Source organism: Echinops telfairi, unplaced genomic scaffold (assembly GCF_000313985.2).
Source record: "Echinops telfairi isolate 266 unplaced genomic scaffold, ASM31398v2 ScPeMD7_70;HRSCAF=299, whole genome shotgun sequence".
Classification (NCBI taxonomy): domain Eukaryota; kingdom Metazoa; phylum Chordata; class Mammalia; order Afrosoricida; family Tenrecidae; genus Echinops; species Echinops telfairi.
The window spans coordinates 28,990,087-29,012,445 of NW_022103968.1; the positions used below are offsets into that span (position 1 = coordinate 28,990,087).

Below are 22,359 nucleotides of genomic sequence, written 5' to 3' on the forward strand. Positions count from 1 at the left end.
TTGAAGTATCAAGTACCAACACTTTATTCGCTTAGCTTTGTCTTGTAATTATCTTTATATTTTGAGCTCTAGCAATCTCAGGTAATAGATCTGTATTACAGATGCCCTAAGGCAGTGGTTCTCAACCTATGGGTCGGGACCCCTTAGAAGAGTCGAACGACCCTTTCACCTGATTCATAACAGTTATGAAGTGGCAATGAAAATAATTTTATGGTTGGGGGGGGTTACCACCACATGAGGAACTGTATTAAGGAGTCGCAGCATTAGGAAGTTTGAGAACCGCTGCACTAAGGATTCGTGCTTTTTTTTCTTGTTTTTTTGCCATTTCTTTCCAGGGCCTTACACCATGGAGGCTGGCTCGGTGGTCCGTGCTATCTTCGACTTCTGCCCAAGTGTATCTGAAGAACTGCCCCTCTTTGTGGGAGACGTCATCGAGGTGCTGGCGGTGGTCGATGAGTTCTGGCTTCTAGGAAAGAAAGAGGATGTCACAGGTGAGAGGTCCGTGGTTCCCTGTGGATGAAACGGACTGCAGAGCCCCTCGCCTGCCTGCAGTTAAAACCCAATGCTAAATGAGAAGGAAGCCCAAGTCTACCAGCCTCAGAAACCTTTGGGTGTTTCTTTGTGGGCGCTGCCACCCTCTGCCAAGGAGGAGAGGATTCCCGTGTGTCCTTCTCCCTCTCCTCTTGGGCTCCTTCGAGAGGATGAGATGCTTAGCTAGCAGCCGCCCTCAGCCCTGCTGTCTGCTGACCTCCTCCTCCTCCCTAGCCTCCCTCTGCCCAGGTCTTTATCCTGGCATGCAGGGCTGTCTGTTCTCTCCTCGCAGTGTGCAATCCCCAGCCCCTCTGTGCAGAGCCCCTGTTTGGGCATCACTGCCCTCCCTGGACAATCAGTTTCTCTCCCTGGTTTATGGCACGTAGATTCCCCACCTAGCTCTCCCTGGAGGCCTTCTTTGAACTGTTGTTCCACCCTTTCCTTCATTCTTATCAAGGTTACATAATGACTCCCTCCTGTTTACTCTCTCCCAGATTCTTAGCTGCTCAAACTTACTAAAGCTGTTATCTCCCCTAGATGCTGCCCACTCGTGCTTCTCGACACCAGCTTACTGTCCTCCGAGTCTGTAAAATAGACATTAGCATCAGCCTCCTGCATTCCTTAGCCCAGAGAAGGGTGGACGTTTTTCCTACACAGTATCCACCTGTAATCTAGTTTCAATGGACACATACCCCTCTAAGTCTGGATTGAGATATGTCTTACATACAGTCTGTGTTAGGCTAAGTTGGCTAGAGAATCAAATGCAGTGACACACGTATATGTATAAGAAAGAGCTGTAGATCAAGAAATGTTTATATCTCAAGAAGGCATCCTAGCCTAGTCCTCCTCACATCCACAAGTCCAATACTAGTCCAAAAGTCCCTCTTCAGACTCCCGTAGTCACAGACAATGACCCAGAATGCAGGAAGACCACAGGTCGGTGGGTGCAAAGTCATGTGATTCAAGGTCACTGGAAACATGGCAGGGCAAAGCAGCTCTCAGGGTCAGTGGCTGAGTCCCAGCAGGCAGGAAAGTAAAGGACAGAGAGCAAGGGAGGGAGAGAGAGAGAGAGATTTAGCTTCCCCAATACTTTCATACATCTTCAAGTTGACAGAAAACCATCTAACAGCACACGGTCCTTAGAGCATATTTTGTCATTTGTTTGCTCTTTCATTCAAACTTTCTTTTGATGTCCACTAGAGACTATAATGATAATCAGGATAGATAAGGTTCTTCCCCCTATGGCTAAGAACGGTATCTGTCTTCCTCCTTCTGGAAGGAAGGCGGTTAGTTCACTGCAGGTACCACCCAGAGTGCCATTTGCTATGAGAAAGGAAGTAGCGGATACTCCATAGACACATTTAGGAGGGGTCTCTAACCCACATTTGGGAGATTACAGATTATTTCCTGGGGGAAATAATATCTCAGGTAAGACAAAAAGGATGAGTAGAAGTTAGCAAGACCAAGAGGGTATGGGCAGAGACCATGTGTTACAGGGTAGGACTGCGCGCCATTGGGCTCCCATAGCTGCGAACTTTATGGGTGCTGATACCCAGGCCTTTCTTCTGCGGCACCCCTGGGTGGGTTCAAATACTTAACCTTTGCATAGTAGTCAAGCACAAATCATTCGTGCTATCCCAAGACTGCTGGAGCATGGCAAGAAGTCATTGGGTAGTTGTGTCAGAGACTGAGGTGAAAGATGGAGCTGGCCCAGACAAGGTGATATAGGGATGGAGGGAATTAGATACAGGAGATGATTCTCACTGCCACCCGGTCGGTCCTGACTCGTGGTGACCCTGAAGGACAGAGTAGAACTGCCCCTTGGCGTTTTCTGCGACTATTCATCTTATGGGAGTAGAAAGCTTCGTCTTTCTCCCTTGGCGCACCTGGTGGTTTGAACTGGGCGGTTAACAGCCCAACGAGAAGCCCACTGTACCCCGGGGCCCCAAGAGATCATGAGAAGGTAGACTCAACCAAACTCCCTATTCTTTCCAACTTGTCAGCCCTGTCTCTCTCCCGCTTCCTGTTAGGACCTGCCCATCTCCAGAAACCTGTCTCAAATGTCATGCCACCTTTTCCAGAAAGTGTGGGAAACCCTTTCTTGTCCTTCTCCACCGTCTCCAGGTCCTCATTACAGTTTGCCTCTGGAGTGATCTTTGCTCTCAGAATCAGATTCTTGTGTATCTGAATCAGCTTTTGTGTGAATGAGAAAGTGAATGAGCTTTGAGGGCCAAGACGTCCTTACTCATTTCCCCCTCTGCAGCCCACCTCGTGGAAAAAGCACCCAGGAAATGTTCATTGACTGCCCTGTTTTATGTTCTAGTGCATTTTATTTTGTAGACTCCCCCCACCCCCAATACGGGTCCTCTACTTACAAGTTCTCAACTCAAAATCTGTAGATGGTACAATCAACTGTAAGCACAGGTGCACACGCAAACCTACTGCCATCGAGTCGAGTCAGTTCTGACTCGCAGTGATCCTCTAGGACAGAATAGAACTGTTCATAGAACCAGTTTCCAAGGTTGTTAGAAAGAAAGAAATATGTTTTAACCTGTAGATTGAGTGAAGGTTTAAGGCTGTAACTTTTACTGACGTAGACAGCCTCATCCTTTTTTTTGGAGTAGCTGCTGGTGGATTTGAACCACCAACCTTTCAGTTAGTAGCCCAGTGCTTAACCCACAGCACCACCAAGGCTCCTCAACCATACCAGGCGCCCCCACCACCACCCAAAAAAAAAAAAAAAAAAAAAGGGGGCAGCACTGTACAGCTCAGCCTGCGGGAAGGGGCAGGAACGAAGGCTGAATGGAAACGGGGGACCCGGGAGGAAAGGGGGAAAAGCACTGTTAGCTTGAAGGGACGGCCACTGTTCTGAAACAAAACGTGCGTACATTGTTGAAAGGAAAATGAATTTGCTCTGTAAAATTTCCCACAAACTATACAAAAAGGTGTTTAAAAGGCGAGTGAGGAGGATCTGTCGATGGGCGTGAAAACAAACACACACACACAGCAAACTGCCCCTGTCCACAGTCCAGGAAAACTAACATTTGGTTTGGGCCATGTTGCATTTGCTTACAGGACAGTTCCCCAGCAGCTTTGTGGAAATTGTGACGATCCCCAGTCTGAAAGAAGGGGAGCGGCTACTCGTCTGCACCAGTGAGTTCTCGTCCCAAGGAGCCAACAGTCTTTCCCTCCATCGAGGTAAGCTGGTCGTGGAAGAGGAGAAAGTTCCACTGTAGACTGGGCTGATCTTCAAGTGGTTAACCGCTGGGGACAGCCCCAGCAATGCCGCCAGCCCCCCACGCCATCAAGAACTGCAGACTGTCTGCCACCAAGTCGGTCCTGACCCATTTGGACCTTAGAACAGCTGCGGTTTCCACGGTTTCTTCTCACAAAGACAGCGTTCGCATTGGGTCCTCAGCACGAACCTGGGAGAGCAGTGTGTGTTATTTGGAAAGTGAAAGTTTCAGCTGTATCGTAAGGAAGACTGGTGAGGATGGAGCAGGGACAGGCAGTGCTTCGCTCTGTGGCATTTAGGGGTCGCTATGCCTTGGAGCCAGCTCCACAGCCCTGAACAAGAACAAAAACTCAATATGCCACCCCCACCCCCACCCCAAAAACTTTATATGAGATATAAGAGTGATTATAATTCCCCTGTGGGTTTCAGTGCATGACAGTTCACATCAGCAGGTATTAATTTTGCTGGTTGGAAGCAAGGTCACTGAAAACAGGAGGTGTTGTTTTGTACCAAAACCAAACCCCAGACTCACTGCCGTGGGGTCAGTGCTGTCCCCGTAGCGACTGCGCTGTGGGTTTCCGAGATTGAAACGGTTTACAGGAGTAGAAAGCCCAGACTGTGTCCTGTGGAGCTGCTGGTGGTTTCGAAGTACCGAGCTTGTGAATTGCAGCCCTACACCCCCAGGGCGCCCTATTTTATACCACACACAGCTTCCTAGACTTCAGCCTAGGTAGGCTTTCTTTTATTCAAGTGCTGGGGTTGTTTCTTCTGTTCTTAGACGGAACATTGTTTGCCCATTAGATCCGTGCGTCCTTTCAGCAGTCGCGGGCTGCTTTCTCCTGTCCTCTAGTCTAGTGCCTTTGATCCTCCTTAGCAGTCCCCGGTGTCGCAGTGCAGATTCTCATCTTCCATGGAAATACAACCAAACTTTGGAGATGGGGCCTGTGTCTGGAAGGGATTTCGAAACCTTAAGAGTGTGAGCGATCGTGTTTGGGATCTGTTATGGTTTACCTGACTGACTCTTTGGTTAATTATCCTCGACCAAGGAGGGACCTTGGCAGCATCATGGTGACCCATTGGGCTGCTAACCACAAGGTCAGCAGTTCAAGACCCCCAGCTGCTTGGTGGGAGAAAGAAGAGTTCCAGTCTTAGAAAGCCCATGGAGGCAGCTCCACTCTGCTCTTACATGAGGCGGCAGTGACTGAATTTGGATTTGGGTTTTGATTGCCCAACCTTTCAGAAATATCATTAGGATCAATAAGAGACAAAAATATGCACCCCCCACACCCATTTGGTACAGACGGTATGGTTTAAGCAATAGCTAGCTTTACCACTTAGTGACCTGGGGCAAGTTCATGAAGTTCTCAACCTCAGTTTCCTTATCTACAAAATGGGAAGTTCTAAGATTAAATCAACTTGTGTGGGTGAAACACGTGGCACAGCAAAGCGCCGGTAAATGTTGAATATCTTTATCATTCTTCACCGTAGGTTGGTCACTATATTTCAGGGTCCCTTCACTCCCCTGTGTGTGTGTGTGTGTGTGTGTGTGTGTGTGTGCGTGCGCGGGCGCGTGTCTACGTACACTTTTCCAGGAGAGTCTGGAATCACGGTGGTTCTGCCAGCAGGTGTCACTCTTTCTCAGCAGGTGTCACGCTCCTGCCTCCAAATTACCCAGGGGTTTTGAACCTTTTTTTTTTTTTCTTCTTTTAATTCAACTGTGGTATTTTGAGTTTTAAGCAAGACTGACTCCTAGAAGAAGGGTCAGTGCAGGTAGCCGGTGCCACGGACCTCTCAACAAAGCAAGGAAAAGAGAGGCAAAATATAGACAAGTGAGTTTGACGACAAAGAGGGAAGCAAAAGTGGTGCAGGGTACGGAAAGCGCTGAGACGACTATGAGCGAAAGTCTGAGGCTGACCCTGTGGGTCACCATACTTCCTACTTTTGTCGTTGATCTCAAGCTCTACTCCAGAAGTTCCTGGTTATTGGTTTTAGAAGCATGGCTTTCAGACCCGAGGTGGCAACTGGGAGCCCAGCAGACCAGCTTCCATGACCCCCTCTGAGGAAACTGAGAGGCTCGTGAGAAAACCCAGGAGCAGTCAGGGCAGGGCTGTAGAATGGACTGGATTTGATGGGAAATTTGGCAATGATTATGGGTGATGGTTGCGCAATGTGATTAATATAACCAAGATCACTAAATTATGCTCTTGAGAAATGAGAGAGAGAGAGAGAGAGAGTGTGTGTGTGTGTGTGTGTGTGTGTAGAGCCCTGTGTATATGGCGCACTAATGATCCACAGGAGTAAATGAAGTTGTCTACTCCCATAAAAAGTTACAATCTCTGAAGCCCACAGGGGCAGTTCTACTCTGCCCTGTGAGTCAAAATTGGCTCCATGGTGAAGAGTTGAGTATATACACACGTATTATATAAGACACACACACACACACACACACAAAACACATGTATGTACATATACCACAATAGAAAACCTAAATCTTCTCGAAGGTCCTTCCAAAGGTCTAAACTATTACTTCAAGGACACTCATCTTCATTCTGTAATACTGATCAATAGAATGACAGTCTGCCAGGAAATTAGGATTTCAACTCAGTCACCCAGGTGAAAATAGACAGAAAAGCAAACCTTATTATGTTGGCTTTATGGAGCAGGGGCACACGACGAAAACACCCTAATCCTACAGCTTTAAGAAAGCCAGTTCATGTCCACGCCCACAGAGTGGGAGCCGAGGCGTGCTTCTGTGCTTCCGAGCACCAAGCACTCATTGTGTGTGAGCAGTAGGCTTGTCACTAGTGACTCTGTGGCTCCCGTGGAATGGGCTCAGGGGCGGGCGGTGGAGGGACTACTTGTTACAATTCTCAGGACCCTAAGCTATATCCAATGGATATTATATCATAACTTAAAGGGATAAAGGAATAGAAGACCAAGACCACCTCCCCCCTTTTTTCAGGCAAATCTAATAAAAATAATGTCAAGTCAGTGAAAATGTATTGAGAGTCTCCCATTAAATATGAAACTTTACATTGGGTGCACTATATATTCAAAACAAGTAAGCAAACAAGCAAAAACACTGCCACCGAGTCCATTCCAACTCAGAGTGACCCTGTAGGACAGAGTGGAACTGTTCGTTTGGGTTTCCGAGACTTTACATCTTTACAGGAACAGAAAGCCTCATCTTTCTCCTGGGGAGCAGTTGGTAGTTTCAAACTGCTGACTCTGTGGTTAGTAGCCCAATGCGTAACCACCACTCCACCAGAGCTCATATTTCTGCTCATTGTTACTCTATATAGGCTTTTCAAGGCTGTAAATTTTTATGGGAGTAGATAGCCTCATCTTTCTCCTGCAGAGTGGCTGGTAGGTTTGAACTTCCAACCTAACAGTTAGCAGTCCAACTCTTACCCGACAGCACCACCAGGGACCCTTTATGTATACACTGTATTACCTATTTGAACTGGGAAATTAAAAAATACTTAGCAATTTTTTTCTAAATGTTTTATTTGGTTATTGAGAATACATACAACAAAGCATACATCCATTCAGCAGTATCTGCATGCACAATTTGGTGATGTTGGTGACATTCTTAGAATTGAACAGCTCTCCTTTTGAGTTGCTCCTCCCTCGTTAACATACAGCCACTATCCCCCTAAGTTTCCTATCCAGTCTTTCAAGTTGCTGTTGTCAATTTGATTATATATATATCCATATATTTTAGCTCAAGGCAAACCGTTTTTTTCCTAGTTAAGGGAAACTTGTTTGCTTATATGCCAATTCAACTTTATAAGTAATAAACTCATTACATGTTAACATAACTAACGTGTCTAAAATAAGTATAGTCCCCCAAACAATGTGCCTCCTTATTCTGTCTGTCGCAGTCTGTTGCTTGAGTAAAGTATCTGTAAGAAATTCTGTCTCCTACAGCTCTATGCTGGAAGATGGAAGGAGTATTTATTTAAGGATCATTTTATTGGGGGCTCTTACTACAATCCATCCATCCATCCATTGTGTCAAGCACATTTGTTGCCATCATCATTCTCAAAACATTTGCTTTCTACTTGAGCCCTTGGGATCAGCTGATTCCTGCTCCCCCTCCCCCACCAGGGAGGAGCATTTTGATAGTCTGTCCAGATCGTTTAACGTCCTTCTTTGACCTTTGATACTGTACCAAAATGCAATGAGGGGTAGTTAGTTTCTGAAGGGTTACTTGCCCAATGTAATGGGAAATTCTATCAACCGAATTTTCATATTCTGTTATATTAAAATCCATTAGCCTGCCTGACCTTCAAATAGATTGTAGCCATGCATGATTTTATAGTGTCATCCTTCAGTCATTTCAAAAACATTGGCCCAGTGAGTTATACAGATTTTCACATGGTGACCATATCATTACATAAGTACAAAAATTACATTTGTCACTATCTCCAGGATTTCATCAGAAAGAGGGAAAAAACAAAACAAACTCTGAGTATGGGAAATCTGTCGACGCAGGGTGGTGGCTACAGGTTTTCCAAAATTTAAACTCGCACTTGAAATTTGGCATTTTGTCATGGACGAGAGATGCTGTGGCTTACTTTCCTTGACCTTGCAGGCTGGCTTCTTTCACTTTTGAGAGAATGTATGCCGACTACCGGAGCCGGCATCCTGGTAGCGGTCTGTGAGCCCCTCTCTCAAGTGGGGAAGCGCGGCTGTTCAGATTGCAACTCGGTCCCACGAGGGCTTTTCCTCAGGACAGCCCTGGCCCTTCAGCCGGCAGCAGGAACATCCCTCTTCTCACGGTGTTGCACAAGAAAACTGTTCGTTGGTGTTGTTTTGGTGGTGACATTTTATTGGCTTTTCCTCTCCCTGTAGGTGACCTGGTGATTCTTGATGGCTCTCCCACTGCTGGCTGGCTGCAGGGTCGAAGCTGCTGGGGTGCACGGGGCTTCTTCCCATCTTCCTGCACCCGTGAGCTCTGCCTCTCTTCACAAAGCCGCCGGTGGCACTCACAGAGCGCCCTGCTTCAGATCCCTGACTATTCCATGGGACAAGCGCGGGCCCTGATGGGGCTGTCTGCCCAGCTGGAGGAGGAGCTGGACTTCAGAGAAGGGGATGTGATCACCATCATTGGCGTTCCTGAACCAGGCTGGTTTGAAGGGGAGCTGGAGGGTCAGAGAGGCATTTTTCCAGAAGGCTTCGTCGAGCTTCTGGGGCCCCTGAGGACTGTGGACAAGCCAGTAGGTTCTAGTACCCAAGATGGGTGCGTAAGTAACGGTGTGGCAGAGAGCCCTCCAGGGGAAGGAGAGGGGGCACAGGAAGAGGACGAAGAGCAACCAGGGCCCTACGGGACCGCCCTCTACAGATTCCAAGCCCTGGAGCCGAATGAGCTGGATTTTGACGTAGGGGACAAAATCCAGATTCTGGGGACCCTGGAAGACGGCTGGCTAGAAGGATCACTGAAGGGCAGGACAGGCATCTTTCCTCACCGTTTTGTAAAGCTGTGTCCTAACACAAGGGTGCAAGAAACCAAGGGTCTGGCCCAGGGAAGCAGCCGGACCAAGCTCCCTGAGCCACCTTCGGAGATCTCCGTCGCAGTGGAGGACAAAAGGCTCGACGCGCATGAGTACAGAGCAGAGAAGTCCAACTGCGCAATCTCGGACACATCCGCTTCTCCCCAGGAGCAGCTGGCTTCCGAGGAGGAGACAGACACGTGCTCCCATCTCCACGAAGCCCTCTTCGGAGAGCCTCCAAGAAGCGCAGGCATCAGGCAGCGAAAGCCTCTTGCCAGAGACTCTCCCATGGATGATCCTTCGGAAGTGGTCAATGGGGTTTCCTCCCAGCCTCACGTACCCTTTCATCCCAGATTGGAGAAGACTCAGTATTATTCCACAAGGAAAGAGGGCCTCCCGAGCTCGGACAAGTCCTCTGAGCCTCTCCCGGCACAAGCTCGGAGTAGAGACTACTCCACCCTACCTCTCAGAGGAGCGTATTCCCAACTGAGGGGTGCTCACAAGCCAGTGCCCTCCATTCAGAGCAGCTCTTTGCCCTCGCCCGCTAGGACAGCCGCACCCAGCCAACTGAGTCCTCAGCTCCAGGGCATGGTGAGGGGTTCTAAAAAGCACCGCAAGCCCAGAGACTACGCTCCCAGCCTGTGGGCTGAACCAGCGAGGTCAGAGTGGCTGCCCGGTTCTGCTGTGCAAGCAGTGGCCCTTGAAGGGGGAGACGGCAGCACCGACCTGGATTCGAAGTTGACCCAACAGTTGATGGAGTTTGAGAAGAGCTTGTCCGGGCCAAGCCCAGAACCCGAGAAGCTCGTACACCAGTTTTCAATCACGGACTTTCACTCTGAGAAGGACATTGTCTATGGTTCTTCAAAGCTAAGCCCTCAACAAGAACTGCCCGAGAGGAGGAAGGCCCTGCGGCCGCCACCCCCACGGCCCTGTACCCCCGTATCCACGTCTTCCCACTCACTGGCGGACCAGGACCTGAAACTTGTGCTCCCCTTGACAGTGCGGCCCTCTCGCCCAGCTCCCTTGCCGCCTTTGGCACAGCCGAGAACAAATGCAGCGTCCTCTAAGCTCCTGCCTGGTCACCGCCCCAGCTGTGAGACTCTGGAAAGAGGAGAGAGCCCTGAGAATGTGGAAAAGACTCTGGACCAGACCTCCCAGTGCCCCTTAGTATTGGTGAAGATTCAAGAAATGGACCAGGATTTAGATATGTATAGCAGGACTCCCGAGGAGCTCAACTTACCGCTGGAGGAGAAGCAAGAGGAGTCCCAGGGGGCAGAGATGCCCGAGAATGTCGAGGTCTCTGCGAGCAGCATGGACAGCTGGAACGTGGAACTCCAGCCCCTGGGAGGTAAGTGGTGGGGGATCGCCTGTACTTGTTTTCTGGACACCCGTGAGTCCAAAAACAGCCTCCCCCAGCTATGGGGAATACCGTGCTTTTTTTATCTGGTTTTGGTTGTTTTTTGTGTGTTTGTTTGTTTGATTTTAATGGTGATAAGAACATACACATAACCAACCAAATGTTCACCAATTCCTCCTGTACAACGTAATGACGTTGATGACGTTCTTCATGCTGTGCAATCTTTGTTCCTTTCCTCGCCCACGTTCATCTACCCTCATTAACATAAGCCCCATGCCCCAGAGCAGAGCCTCCCCTTTTCCTCCCCTCCCACATCCCTGGCTACCACCAGGCTTGGGTTTCTATATTTTTTTTTTTTTCATGTAAACGAGGCCATACGATCTTTGTCCTTTGGTGACTGGCTCATTTCACTCACCATCGGGTTTTCTAGGTTTGTCTGTGCTGCCGCATGCTTTTGATCCACCGTTCATGGCCGACTTTCTAATTCTGACCCAACAAGTAGATTCTGGTTTTGATGTACTCTCCCGACAGTATGGGAGAAAGATGAGGCTTTCTGCTCCTGTAAAGAGTTACGTTTCGGAACCCCCCCGGGGGGCAGTTCTGCGCCGCCCTGATACGGTTGCTGTGAGTCGGTGTCATCTCGATGGCGAGCTTAGTTTTGGTTTCCTGACCGGTGGAGCCTCCTGACCTCCCTGGCTGCTCAGCTAAAGAAACTCGGAGCTCAGTGGCATTTGTAGCCCCAGGGACGTTGATGCTTGCCGCACTGCAGTGGCCTTCATCATAATAGTGCCTGGGAGAGTCCCTGAAGGAAACGCCCTTCAACAAATTTCTAATTGGACCAAGGGCTTCAAGGGCTTGGACGTGGAGGGAAGGGAGTACATCTTGTAACTCTGTGGTCCAAGGGCTAAATCTCAATGAGGATGATAATAACATTTAATATTTATTAATTTATTAATAAGCATGTATTACCATTTGCTTACATGTATGATCTTCATGGCTGCCCTGCAGGAACTGGGACAATAAGGCGAAGAAAGTAAGACTTAGGGAAATTGGGTTTGCTTCGTGTTGTACACTTCTGGTGGTGAAATTTGCCTAACAAGATTACCGTCAAGTTAATTCGGTGGCTTCTAGTATATTCACACTGCTGTACAACCACCACCTCTGATTAGTCTCAGCACTCCAATAGTCATCACCCCAGACCCATTAAGCAGCTTCTCCTCATACCTTTCCTCCCTCCTCCACCCCCAGTCCTGGGCAACCACAGTCTGTGCTCTGTAGCTATGGAGTTATCAATTCTGGAAATTTCCTATCATGGAAACCTACAGTATTGTGCTTGGCTCACATCTGCCTTAAAACTCATGTTCTTAACCATTACAGTTGGCTGCTTAGCACCTGGCACTTTTAAAAAGTCACATTATATCCTTTGATATGGGGGACAGCAGCATCTGAAGACTGTATTCGTAGTCGCTAGACTCACAGGAGCAACCGTTTCTAACGCAGGAAGGGGAGCAGGGTGAGGCAAAAGCAGTTGTTCCACGGCCCACTTCGGGTGCGTGGGCCGGAGCGCCTGAGCCGCCTCCATGCCTTCTGGAAAGTGAAGAATGAGAAAATGCCCTCGGGGGATTTGGATGGCAGGATATGAATTACAAATAGAAGTAAGGAAATATGACTTAAAGAGACTGGAATCAGGATTGCAGACTGAAATACATACCTGATTCTACTTTGTTACTCTTGTGAGGTGTGCTCAGCCGGTCCCCACTCGTGGGGACTCTGTGTGCAGCAGACGGAAACCCTGCCCGGCCTGGGGCCATCCCCACAACCAGTATTTGTCTGAGCCGGTGGCTGCAGCCGCTGTGTCAGTCCATCCCTTCACAGGTCTTCCTCATTCTCACATGCCCTCTACTGTGACAAGCATGTTGTTCTTCTCCAGAGCCTGGTCCCTCCTGATAACGGAAGTGTGTGAGACCAGTCTGACTCTTCTTCCTGCTAAGGAACATTCTGGCTGTACTTCTTCCAGGACAGGTGTGTTCCTGCTCCTGACAGTGCCTGGTCTAGTCACTGTTCTTTGCCAAGACCATCATTCAGACAGATCAGTTCTTCTTCAGCCTTCCTGATTCATGCTCCAGTTTTACATGCATCTGACCACAGCCATTGAACCTATTGTGACCCTTGATGTGGGGTTTCTGAGACTAAGTCTTTACAGGAGCAGATCGCGTCCTCTTTCTCCTGTGGAGTAGTGGGTGGGTTTGGACCGCCAACTTCGTGGTTAGCTGTCCAACACGTGTGTGCACATGAGGCCGTTGACAATCCCGTGCCGTAGCTCAGATGAACCTGAGTCTTCAAAGTAATAGCTTTGCTTTTGAACCCTTTAAGGATCGTTTGCAGCAGGTTTCCTGAGTGCCAGAAATCATTTGACTTCTTGATTATGCCTTTAATGGGCATTGAGTGTGGATCAAAATAAAAAAGAAATTTTTGACCAGTTCAGTATTTTTTCCCATTGGTCATAATGTTGTTGAACGGTCCAGTTGTGAGGTTTTAATTTTTTTATTCAAGATGTAATCCGTACAGGAGATCGTCTTTGGTTTCCTGCAGTCAGGGCCTCAAGGCCTCTTCACGTTCAGCAAGCAAGGTCGTGTCGTCTGCGCATCACAGGTTCTTGGGCTCGTACAACTCTTATCACAATCCATATATATAGCCATTGTATATCGAGCACATTTGTGTATTTGTTGCCCTCATCATTCTCAAAACCTTGGCTTTCTACTTAAGCCCTTGGTATCAGCTTCTCATTTTCCCCCCTTCCTCGTGAACCCTTGATAATTTATAAATTATTATTTTGTCATGTCTTACACTGTCTGATGTCTCCCTTCACTCACTTTCCTGTTGTTCGTCCCCCAGGGAGGAGGTTAAATGTAGATCCTTATAATTGGTTCTCCTTTTCTACCCCACCCCCCTCCACTCTCTGGTATCACTACTCTCACCACTGGTCCTGAGGGATCATCTGTCCTGGATTCCCTGTGTTTCCGGTTCCTATCTGTACCAGTGCACATCCTCTAGTCTAGCCATGTCACAGGTTCTTAAGAAGTCTGATACTGCATTCTTCCTAGCTTTTCCGGTTGTTTGCTCAGTATACAGAGCGAGGAAGTCGGGCGAAAAGACACAACCCTGCAACACACTTTTTCCTTATTTATTTATTTGTTTACTCCACAAACAGTTCGTTATTTGAAGTCACGCCGTGTCCTCTTGTTCTGTTGGAGCAGCAGCCTCGTAGTCTAGGTGCAGGTCTCTGTCCGGGCCCAGGGGGTGTCCTGGAGCCCCCACTCTTCCCCACGCACGTCATCCATACTTTGTTATGAGGCACACGGTCTGTTGCCTTTGTATAGACAGTAGAGTGCAGGTAACATCTTTCTGGTATTCTCTTTAGTTCTGTTTTAGGTCTCTAAACATGTCTTTAAGATACATATTTTTCCATATATATTTAAATATATATAGTATTATGTATGTGTATAGTATTATAGAAAATATCCAAGTAGACAGACCAGAAATAGAGTTGACTTCTCTGGAAGATGGAACACCAGTGGTATTGCAGAAAGAGAGGAAACTGTCCAGCAAAGCTCTGGGAGGACAGCCATGCAAATGGACGCCATTATGTGGGAATTGCAAACCGGGGCTTGGAAACATTCCAGTGAAATGGAAGCCCGCCCCAAACAGACAGGTGGCTGGCAGTGAAAGCAGAGTGATGAAACAGGGAATAACTGGACCCCTGGCTCACCTGTGCTGCACGGGGGCGACGGCAGCACTGGCCAGTGCACTTAAGCACCTGCCCTCAAAATAGGCATTCACTAGATGGGCACCCAAGCTTTGGGGGGAGGCCAGAGTCTATGATGATCTCAGAAAATGTGCCTGAAAATGATTTCTAAGGAAACCTTGGCTGGCCGCTACATCTCCAAAGCCATGGTCATTCCAGGATTCCCCCTTGCCTCCCTGACTTAAGCCTTCCTCCTAGAGACACATGTAAACTAGTTCTGCAAGGCATCTACAAGGGACAGGACAAAGGCTTCCCAGATTCTAGCTCTCCAGGAGCTTCTCAATGTTGATAAACCTTTTAGAGTTAATAATGGTCCCTCGAAATGTTCTGCCATTTACACTTGAGACCACTGTGGTGTTTTTAAATGGCTCTACTGATGAATGGGGCTCGTACTGAGAGATCACGTTGGTAGCCTTATTTACTCACCTGAGTTGAGTGATTGGAAACCCAAAGCCTGCTGTTGGCAGTTCTCCATGGCCTGGTATCGGACACTGACTGAGAATTAGCCGTTTTAAACGAGGAATTATCAGCTGGGGGCAGGGTAGAATACTTGGCGCCATTATATGATTCTCATGTGTTGGGCAGTGGAGATGTACGACTTCAGTTCCTTCTCGCATTCCTTTAGCAAATATTCCTTGAGTGGTTGCCATGTGGTGTCCGTGCTCAAGGACCTTCCCGGCCAAGAGGTTGCTAATTAACAAAGTAAGGGCCCTATACGTGGACTTCTAAAGCAGTAGGGCCATTCAAGGTCAGTCCTTAGACTTTCTGGCTTCCCAGGACAAATTACTTTTAGAAGCCCTGCAGAGTGTGGCCCTGGAAAGAATCTCATTTTAGCATATGCTTGTCCTTTTCTGAGCAGTACCCCAGTGGCTCACAGGATTATATGCTCCACTACTAACCAGAATTCTGGTGGTTCAAATCCACCCAGAGGCACCTCAGAAGAAAGACCCAGTGACCTGTTTTTGAAAAGTCAAAGCCTTGAGACCCGATGGCCCACAGAGCTACTCTGAGACTCACGAGCTATAAGAACAGCAACTGCAGACTCTTCTCTTCGGTCTCTAGAAGTTCACGTGCCTGAATGTGACTGAGAGTCTGTACACCCATTTTGTCCAGCACATATTCCGAGAGCACTTCCTGTGAGCCAGGCCCAGGCTATCCACTGGTTATGATAAAAGACATAGTCATCCATGTGTATGTTGTTGACATTCTGCCAATCACACCGATACTGACCTAGTCTGTTTCCATCACGCTACCTGAGTGGCTGCCTTTGAATCATGGCCGTAGAGTTGTTCTCATCAGTGTGGGTCTGTGCCAGGACCCTGTTGTTGATCGGTGCATTGTAGAGGGAGTCAGCCTCCCCGACATCAGCAGTGTTGCTCCTGAACTTCCCCTTCCCAGTGGAGTCACGGCCACACCAAGAGCAAGACTGATCTGGGGCTCTCAGAGAGATGGCTAGTGATCACCGCCGCACACCAAGCCCGGGCATGGTTTCCAGTAAATTCACGTGTCTAGCGAGATAGGAGATGGGCTCTAAGGGCCATGAAAGAGAATCAGTAGAGTAAAAGGTTAGAGAGCTACTGATAAGGAACAATCACATATTTGTTATTGTAAAGTGACCCATCACATTCCACAGAGCTTTAAAATTTTTCGAAAGTGTCATTTTCCTGCACAGAGAAGCAATTTGTCATTCTGCAGAGCCCTTGGATTACCTCAGGTGTAAGAATTCTATCTCAAATTCGTAGAAGCTGTTAAGTACCCAAATAAGTTTGTGTCTCAGTATAAAAGTTGATACGTGAAGGAAATGATACTCTTGATTTTAGCTGGCCACTACATCAGGAAAAGCAGGCATCCTTAACTTGTGTAATGTCTGTTTTGGGGTGTTGCCTTAAAAGGAGCTCAGTTGCACCTAGTGGCTTTTTTCCTGGTACAAACCGGTCATCGTCAGCTCATCACTGGTCTCTGTTGGATCAGGGCAGAAGCTGGTTTTTCTTCTTGGATCGGTGGTTTCATGTATGTCAAGACGTCTCCAGTAGAATGTTTCACTTTGCTTTACGTGGCCTGTGACTCACTGTTTCTAGCCGTCTCAGGATCTGTCACTTTGAGAAGATCCCCTCACCCTTGGCTCTCGGCAGAGGGGTGGAGAAGCTGGGAGAGACCCAGCTCCTTCAAGTGTCAGTTTCGGATTCCGTCGTGAGAAGACCTGTCTCCAGCTCACATGGGGCCCTTCAGCTGTCAGCATGTATGCCACCACATCCTGCCTTACGGCGCTGTCTCCTCTTCCTGGTTTCCGTACCAGATGCCAGGAGCCCTGGGGGTGTACTGGTTATGAGTCGGGCTTCAAACTGCAAGGTCGCCAGTTTGAAACCTCCAGCCACTCCACAGGAGAAAGATGGGGCTTTCTATTCCCGTAAACAGTTACAGCCTTGGAAACTCACAGGAGGGAGTTTTACCCCGCCCCAGAGAGTCACTGTGAGTTGGCATCAACTCAATGGCAGTGAATGAATGTGCTAGTAATACCGCCAGCCACACGCTGCTCACAGTTCCTGGTGTCTGTTTAACAACAACATGATGTTGTTAGGTACCACTGAATCCATTCTGAGCCCTAACCCTTTGGTTTCGCTGGCCCCAGAAAGCTCATTTATACCCCTTCAAGGTGTTATCAAGAAGGTTCCTGCATGGCACAAATGCTTTATATTGGACTATCGCTGGCAGGGTGGCAGTTTGAACCCACCCAGTTGCACTGCGGCAGAAAGGCCTGGCACTCTGCTTCATCAAGGTTACGGTACCCAGGAGAAAGATGTGGCAGCCTGCTCCCATGACAATCCCGTGACAATCACAGCAGTTCTCTCCACGTAGGGTTGCTCGATAATCAGAGCTGCCCTGAAGTCATCTGGATATATTGTAATTCTCTAGGATAAATGTGTATTAAAAAAAAAAAAAAAAAGTTACCATACATACTCATGTATAAGCCAAGTTTTTCAGCACATTTTTTGTGCAGTTTTTGTGGTAAAATGAGGTGCCTTGGCTGATATTCGGGTTGACTTATACTCAAGCATATACGGTATCCCCACAGTGAAATTAAGCATATTCGATTAATCAATAACGCAATTTTAAAAAAGATTAAGTAAAAAAAAAATCCCACCTCAAACCTTCCCTCGGAGCTGATTTCTCTGTAACACACGTGTGCTGGAATCCAGGCAGTGGACTTGAGTCTTTTCGCTTTAGTTCCCTCTTCTTACTTCCTGCTGTTCCAGTCTTCCTCCCTTTTGCAGCACTGCGAGCCTCTCCTCCCTGTCTGTGTCTCCGTTCTCCGGGTCAGTCTCGTTTCGTGGGGGCCTAATCTCCTCTGCTTTGGGGCCACTTTCTATTCTGCCACAGGGGCATTTGTTCTCTTCCCCAGAGCCTCCCCCAGGTAGCCAAGACTGCTGCAGTGTGGACATCCTGCGCAAGGACTCTCGCAGGTACAATGGGGTCGTCTTCACGCCTCCTAGGTAACCTTGGGAGAAGCAGCTGCTCTGAACAAGCATGGAAATCGCATTCTTAGTCCTATCACTATGAAGTGACTTCTGTGCGACATCTATTGTTATCAGGAGAATGAATACGACCCAGAACTTATCTCTACATGCATATTAAATATGCACACATGTACAGATAGACGCATACATATATGTGCATAATATTCATGTTCTCGTATGCATGTAGTGCCCTGTGACATAAACTCGGGCCCTGGACCATTCCCAGGTTTAGAAGTGTGACGACAAGAGAGATGCCCCACGGTGGAGCGAGAAGGAATAGCCTGTCCAGTAGAAGGAAAGTGGGGTGGCCAGGGTGTCCTCAAAGCCAAGAGAAGAAAGAGCTTTAAGTAGGAAAAGCTGACAAAAGCTCCCAAGGCCAAGTTCGTAAGCTGAAGTCTCAGAAAAGACCGTTGGATTTGGTGACCTTGTCCTGAGGTCTTGGATGAAAGATGATGATGGTGGGACAAACACCTCCTTGGAGTGAATTAAAGCGAGAACCAGCAGTTAGGAAATGCATTTGACTTACCCGAGGTCATTCAGAGTTTTGCTTTAAGTGAAAGCAGACAAAAGGAATGGTTGCTGGAGGCGGTAGTTAGAGGGGGCACTGGATCGAGAAGCCAGCGTAAGTAGTTGAGAAGATGGGAAACATTGCCATAGGTTGGGGGAATGGGTCCACTAGAAACAAGCAAGAGAGGGCCTCATGGCTGCAGCAGTCTCTGATGGGCCAGCGGGGCCTTGGAGATTGACCCAGGGTCAAAGCAAAGACAGCCCTCCGCTCTAGCCTTCAAGTTCTTGAGTCCAGATGCAGGTAGGTTAATAGATTTGATTGTGAAAAGATGAAGAAGCAGGCTTAGAAGGGTTCGCTTTTCCAGCATTCTACAGATAGCAAGAGGCCCAGACAGGATTTGGACCCAGAACTGTGAAATCCCATACTCTTTACCTCTAAATTATACTGCCCCTTAGCATCTAGCGGGTCCCAAATAAGCTGCAGGCATCACATTTGACTGTTCGTGAAACATTCACATGCAGAGGTGCGCTGGGGCTAGGCAGAGGATTGGATGGGCTCCTTGACTTCACGGAGCTTTCAGTACTGGACAGTGGAAGGAGACACGCGTGCAATAAAACAAGAGGTGTTAACCAGCTTGGGCTCAGCGTGGTTGACAAGACCGGATGAAAGTGAAAGGGGAAAGCTTTACTTTGGTTGATCAGGCAAGGAGCAAGCTGGGCCTCGAGTCACACGGGAGGCTCCCCTCACAAAAAAAGGTGAGGTGAGGGGTGGGATTGAGGGGGTTCTGAATATGTAACAGCTTTTCAAGGAATTGTCATGAATATGCATTAGGGCTGGGTTATGATTCTGAATACAGAATTGTGCATCAGACCTCTGGCTTCCAAGTGTCTTCTGGGTTGTTTGCATGACACCTTTCTAGCCACTTTGGAATGTGCTTTTCTTCCTGGGTGACCTGAAGGTGGCGATCGTGCTTTCTGCGGAGTGTTTTGGGCCGGCCAGGCCTGGTGCTGTAAGGGGATACCTTCTCCGCCGGAAGAGGGCTCAAAAGAGACAGGTTATCCGGAGGGAACCAAACCAAACTCACCGCCATGACGTCAGTGCTGACTCAGTGACCCTATAGGACAGGGTAGAACTGCCCCTGTGAGTTTCCGAGACTGTAGCTCTTTACGAGGGTAGAAGCCCCGTGTTCAGAGCAGCTGGTGGTTTTAAATTTCGGAATTTATGGCCAGCAGCCCAGCACATGCCCACTGCACCCCCAGGGTCCCCCATCAGGTTAATTATGGGCACTGTATGAGGTATGCTGTTCCATCATCCTGTGACAACATCTCCTAGCCTAAGGGTAGGTTCCCTGGGAAAGCTGTGGAATTTACCACTTCACACAGGTCTGAGCAGGTTGGGGCGAGGTCTCCCAGGTAAAATGAGAGCAGGATTTTTGCCAGGTGTTCTGCAAGGAATTGCAAGTAGCGCCTCCTGAAGGCGTCAGGAGTCTCCGAGTGGTGGAAATGGCTAGCGTGCTTGACTACGGATGAGAGATGAGGGAGCTGAGCTCACCCAGAGATGCCCCCAGGAAAGAAAGACTTGGTGGTCTCCACTGAGAACCCTGCACAGCCCAGCTCCGCTCTGACGTGCGTGACGTTGCCCTGAGCAGAGATTGACTCAGCACCCGGTTCAAGGAATCAGAAAGCGCCAGGAGGACAGCGTGCTTTCAGAAGTGAGGCATGGTTCTCACCAGCCAGGGGGATGGGCCTGGGCGTTTTTTTAATCATTTGGGGGGGGCTTATACAACTCTTACCACAATCCATCCATCCATCCATTGTGTCAAGCACTTTTGTGCATTTGTTGCCCTCATCCTCAAAACAGTTGTTTTCTACTTGAGCCCTTGGTATCAGCTCCTCATTTTTTCCTTCCTTCCTCACTTCCCCCCCCTAACCATTGATAATTTATATATTATTATTATTTTGTCATGTCTTACACCTTCCGATGTCGCCCTTCACTTCTCTGCTGTCCGTCCCCAGGGAGGGGGTTATATGTATATCTTTGTAATCTGTTCCCCCTTTCTCCCTCACCTTCCCTCCACCCTCTCGGTATCACCACTCTCACCACTGGCCCTGAAGGGATCATCCGTCCTGGATTCCCTGTGTTTCCAGTTCCCATCTGTACCAGTGTACATCCTCTGGTCCAGCCGGATTTGTAAGGTAGAATTGGGATCATGATAGTTGGGGGGAGGAAGCATTTAAGAACTAGAGGAAAGTTGTATGTTTCATCATTGCTACACTGCACCCTGACTGGGTCGTCTCCTCCCCGCGGCCCTTCTGCAAGAGGATGTCCAATTTCTCACAGATGGGCCTTGGATCCCCACTCCATACTCTTCCTCATTCACAATGCTATGATTTTTGGGCTGGGGGTCTTTGATGCCTGATATCTGATCCCTTCAACAACTTGTGACCTCACAGGCTGGTGTGCTTCTTCCATGTGGGCTTTGTTGTTTCTCAGTTAGATGACCACTTGTTTATTCCAGCCTATAGGACCCCATACTCTATCTCTTTTGATAGCTGGGCACCATCAACTTTCTTCACCACATTTGCTTTTGCACCCACTTTGTCTTCAGCAATAGAGTTGGTACAGGCTGGTGTGCTTCTTCCATGTGGGTTTTGTTGTTTCTGAGCTAGATGGCTGCTTGCTTATCTTCATGCCTTTAAGACCTCAGACACTATATCTTTTGATAGCCAGGCACCATCACCTTTCTCCACCACATTTGCTTGTGCACACATTGTCTTCAGCGATTGTGGCAGGAAGGTGAGCATCTCAGACTGCTGAATTGTTAGAACAAAGTGTTCTTGTGTTTCCTTAATATTAAACCTATAAATATACGTTACAGTTTTTAAAGAGAATTTTCAGTTCTTGCTGGCATAGGGGTTACATATGGGGCTGCCAGCCATGAAGTCATTAGTTCAGCACCCCCCAACAGCTCTCTGGTTGGAAGACGAGGATTTTTACTGCCATAAGAGTCATGGAAACCCCCATGGGCAGTTCTACCCTGACTTAGAGGGTTACTGTGAGTCAGAGTTGACACAGTGGCAGTAAGTTTTTTTTTTTTTTAATGAGTATTACTGTAGAGTAGACATTGGACTTAACTCTAAGGTCAGCGGTTCAATCCCACCAGGCAGTCCTCGGGAGAAATAAGAAGCTGCCTGCTGCCACAAAGGGCGTCTAGAAACCCTGTAGAGAGTTGCTGAAGTCAGAATGGACTCAATGGCAGTGGGTAATGGGTGAACTAGTATTTTATTATCTCCTCCCTTTCCTTCAAGGAGCCCTGGTAGCGTAGTGGTTACATGTTGGGCTGCGATCCGTAAGGTCAGCAGTTTGAAACCACCAGTGGTCCAGGGGAGAAAGATGAGACTTTCTGCTCCAGTAAACAGTAAGCAACTCACAGGGGCAGTAGCACCCTGTCTTACAGGGTCGCTATGAGTCAACATCGACTCAATGGCAGGGAGTTGGTTTGTCTACCCTCTCCTCCTCCCCTCTCCTTGGAATCCCGTGGCTTATCTTCACGTCTGTCCGCCCTCCCTCTAATAATCGGTAGCAAGCATCCTGGGGGGAGTTCCGCTGTGGTGGTGTTAGGTGCCTGGAAGCCCACTCCGACCCTGGCCCCTGTGTCAAACAACTGCCCCAAAGGAGTATTCTTGGCAACCCCTTTACTTGGCATCCCGTGGGCTGTCGCTGTGGTGGTAGTGGAAGGAGACCAGAAGAGCTTGATGGTCACCTGCAGAGGCCAGCTTCACCAGCAGTTCTAGGATGAGAGGAGTGGGTAAGCCACGCTCCCTTCCCCGGGGCCGCTTTTCTTGGTACACAGATTCATCACAGAAAACTAACAGCCCATTCCAACCTCGGGTTCCTTTTGGGGGATAGGAAT

At 48.4% G+C, this 22,359-nt stretch overlaps 1 protein-coding gene across 1 annotated transcript in view; it reads left to right on the plus strand.

Moving 5' to 3' along the window:
- Positions 1-341: 341 nt before the first annotated feature.
- Positions 342-22,359, plus strand: part of LOC101639830 (dynamin binding protein) — a 76,726-nt gene continuing 54,708 nt past the window's right edge. The window contains exons 1-3 of the mRNA XM_004700998.2: positions 342-491; positions 3,607-3,729; positions 8,624-10,609. Coding sequence (XP_004701055.1) covers positions 347-491; positions 3,607-3,729; positions 8,624-10,609 — 2,254 coding nt within the window. The 5' untranslated portion in view covers positions 342-346. The remainder of the gene's footprint in view (positions 492-3,606; positions 3,730-8,623; positions 10,610-22,359) is intronic.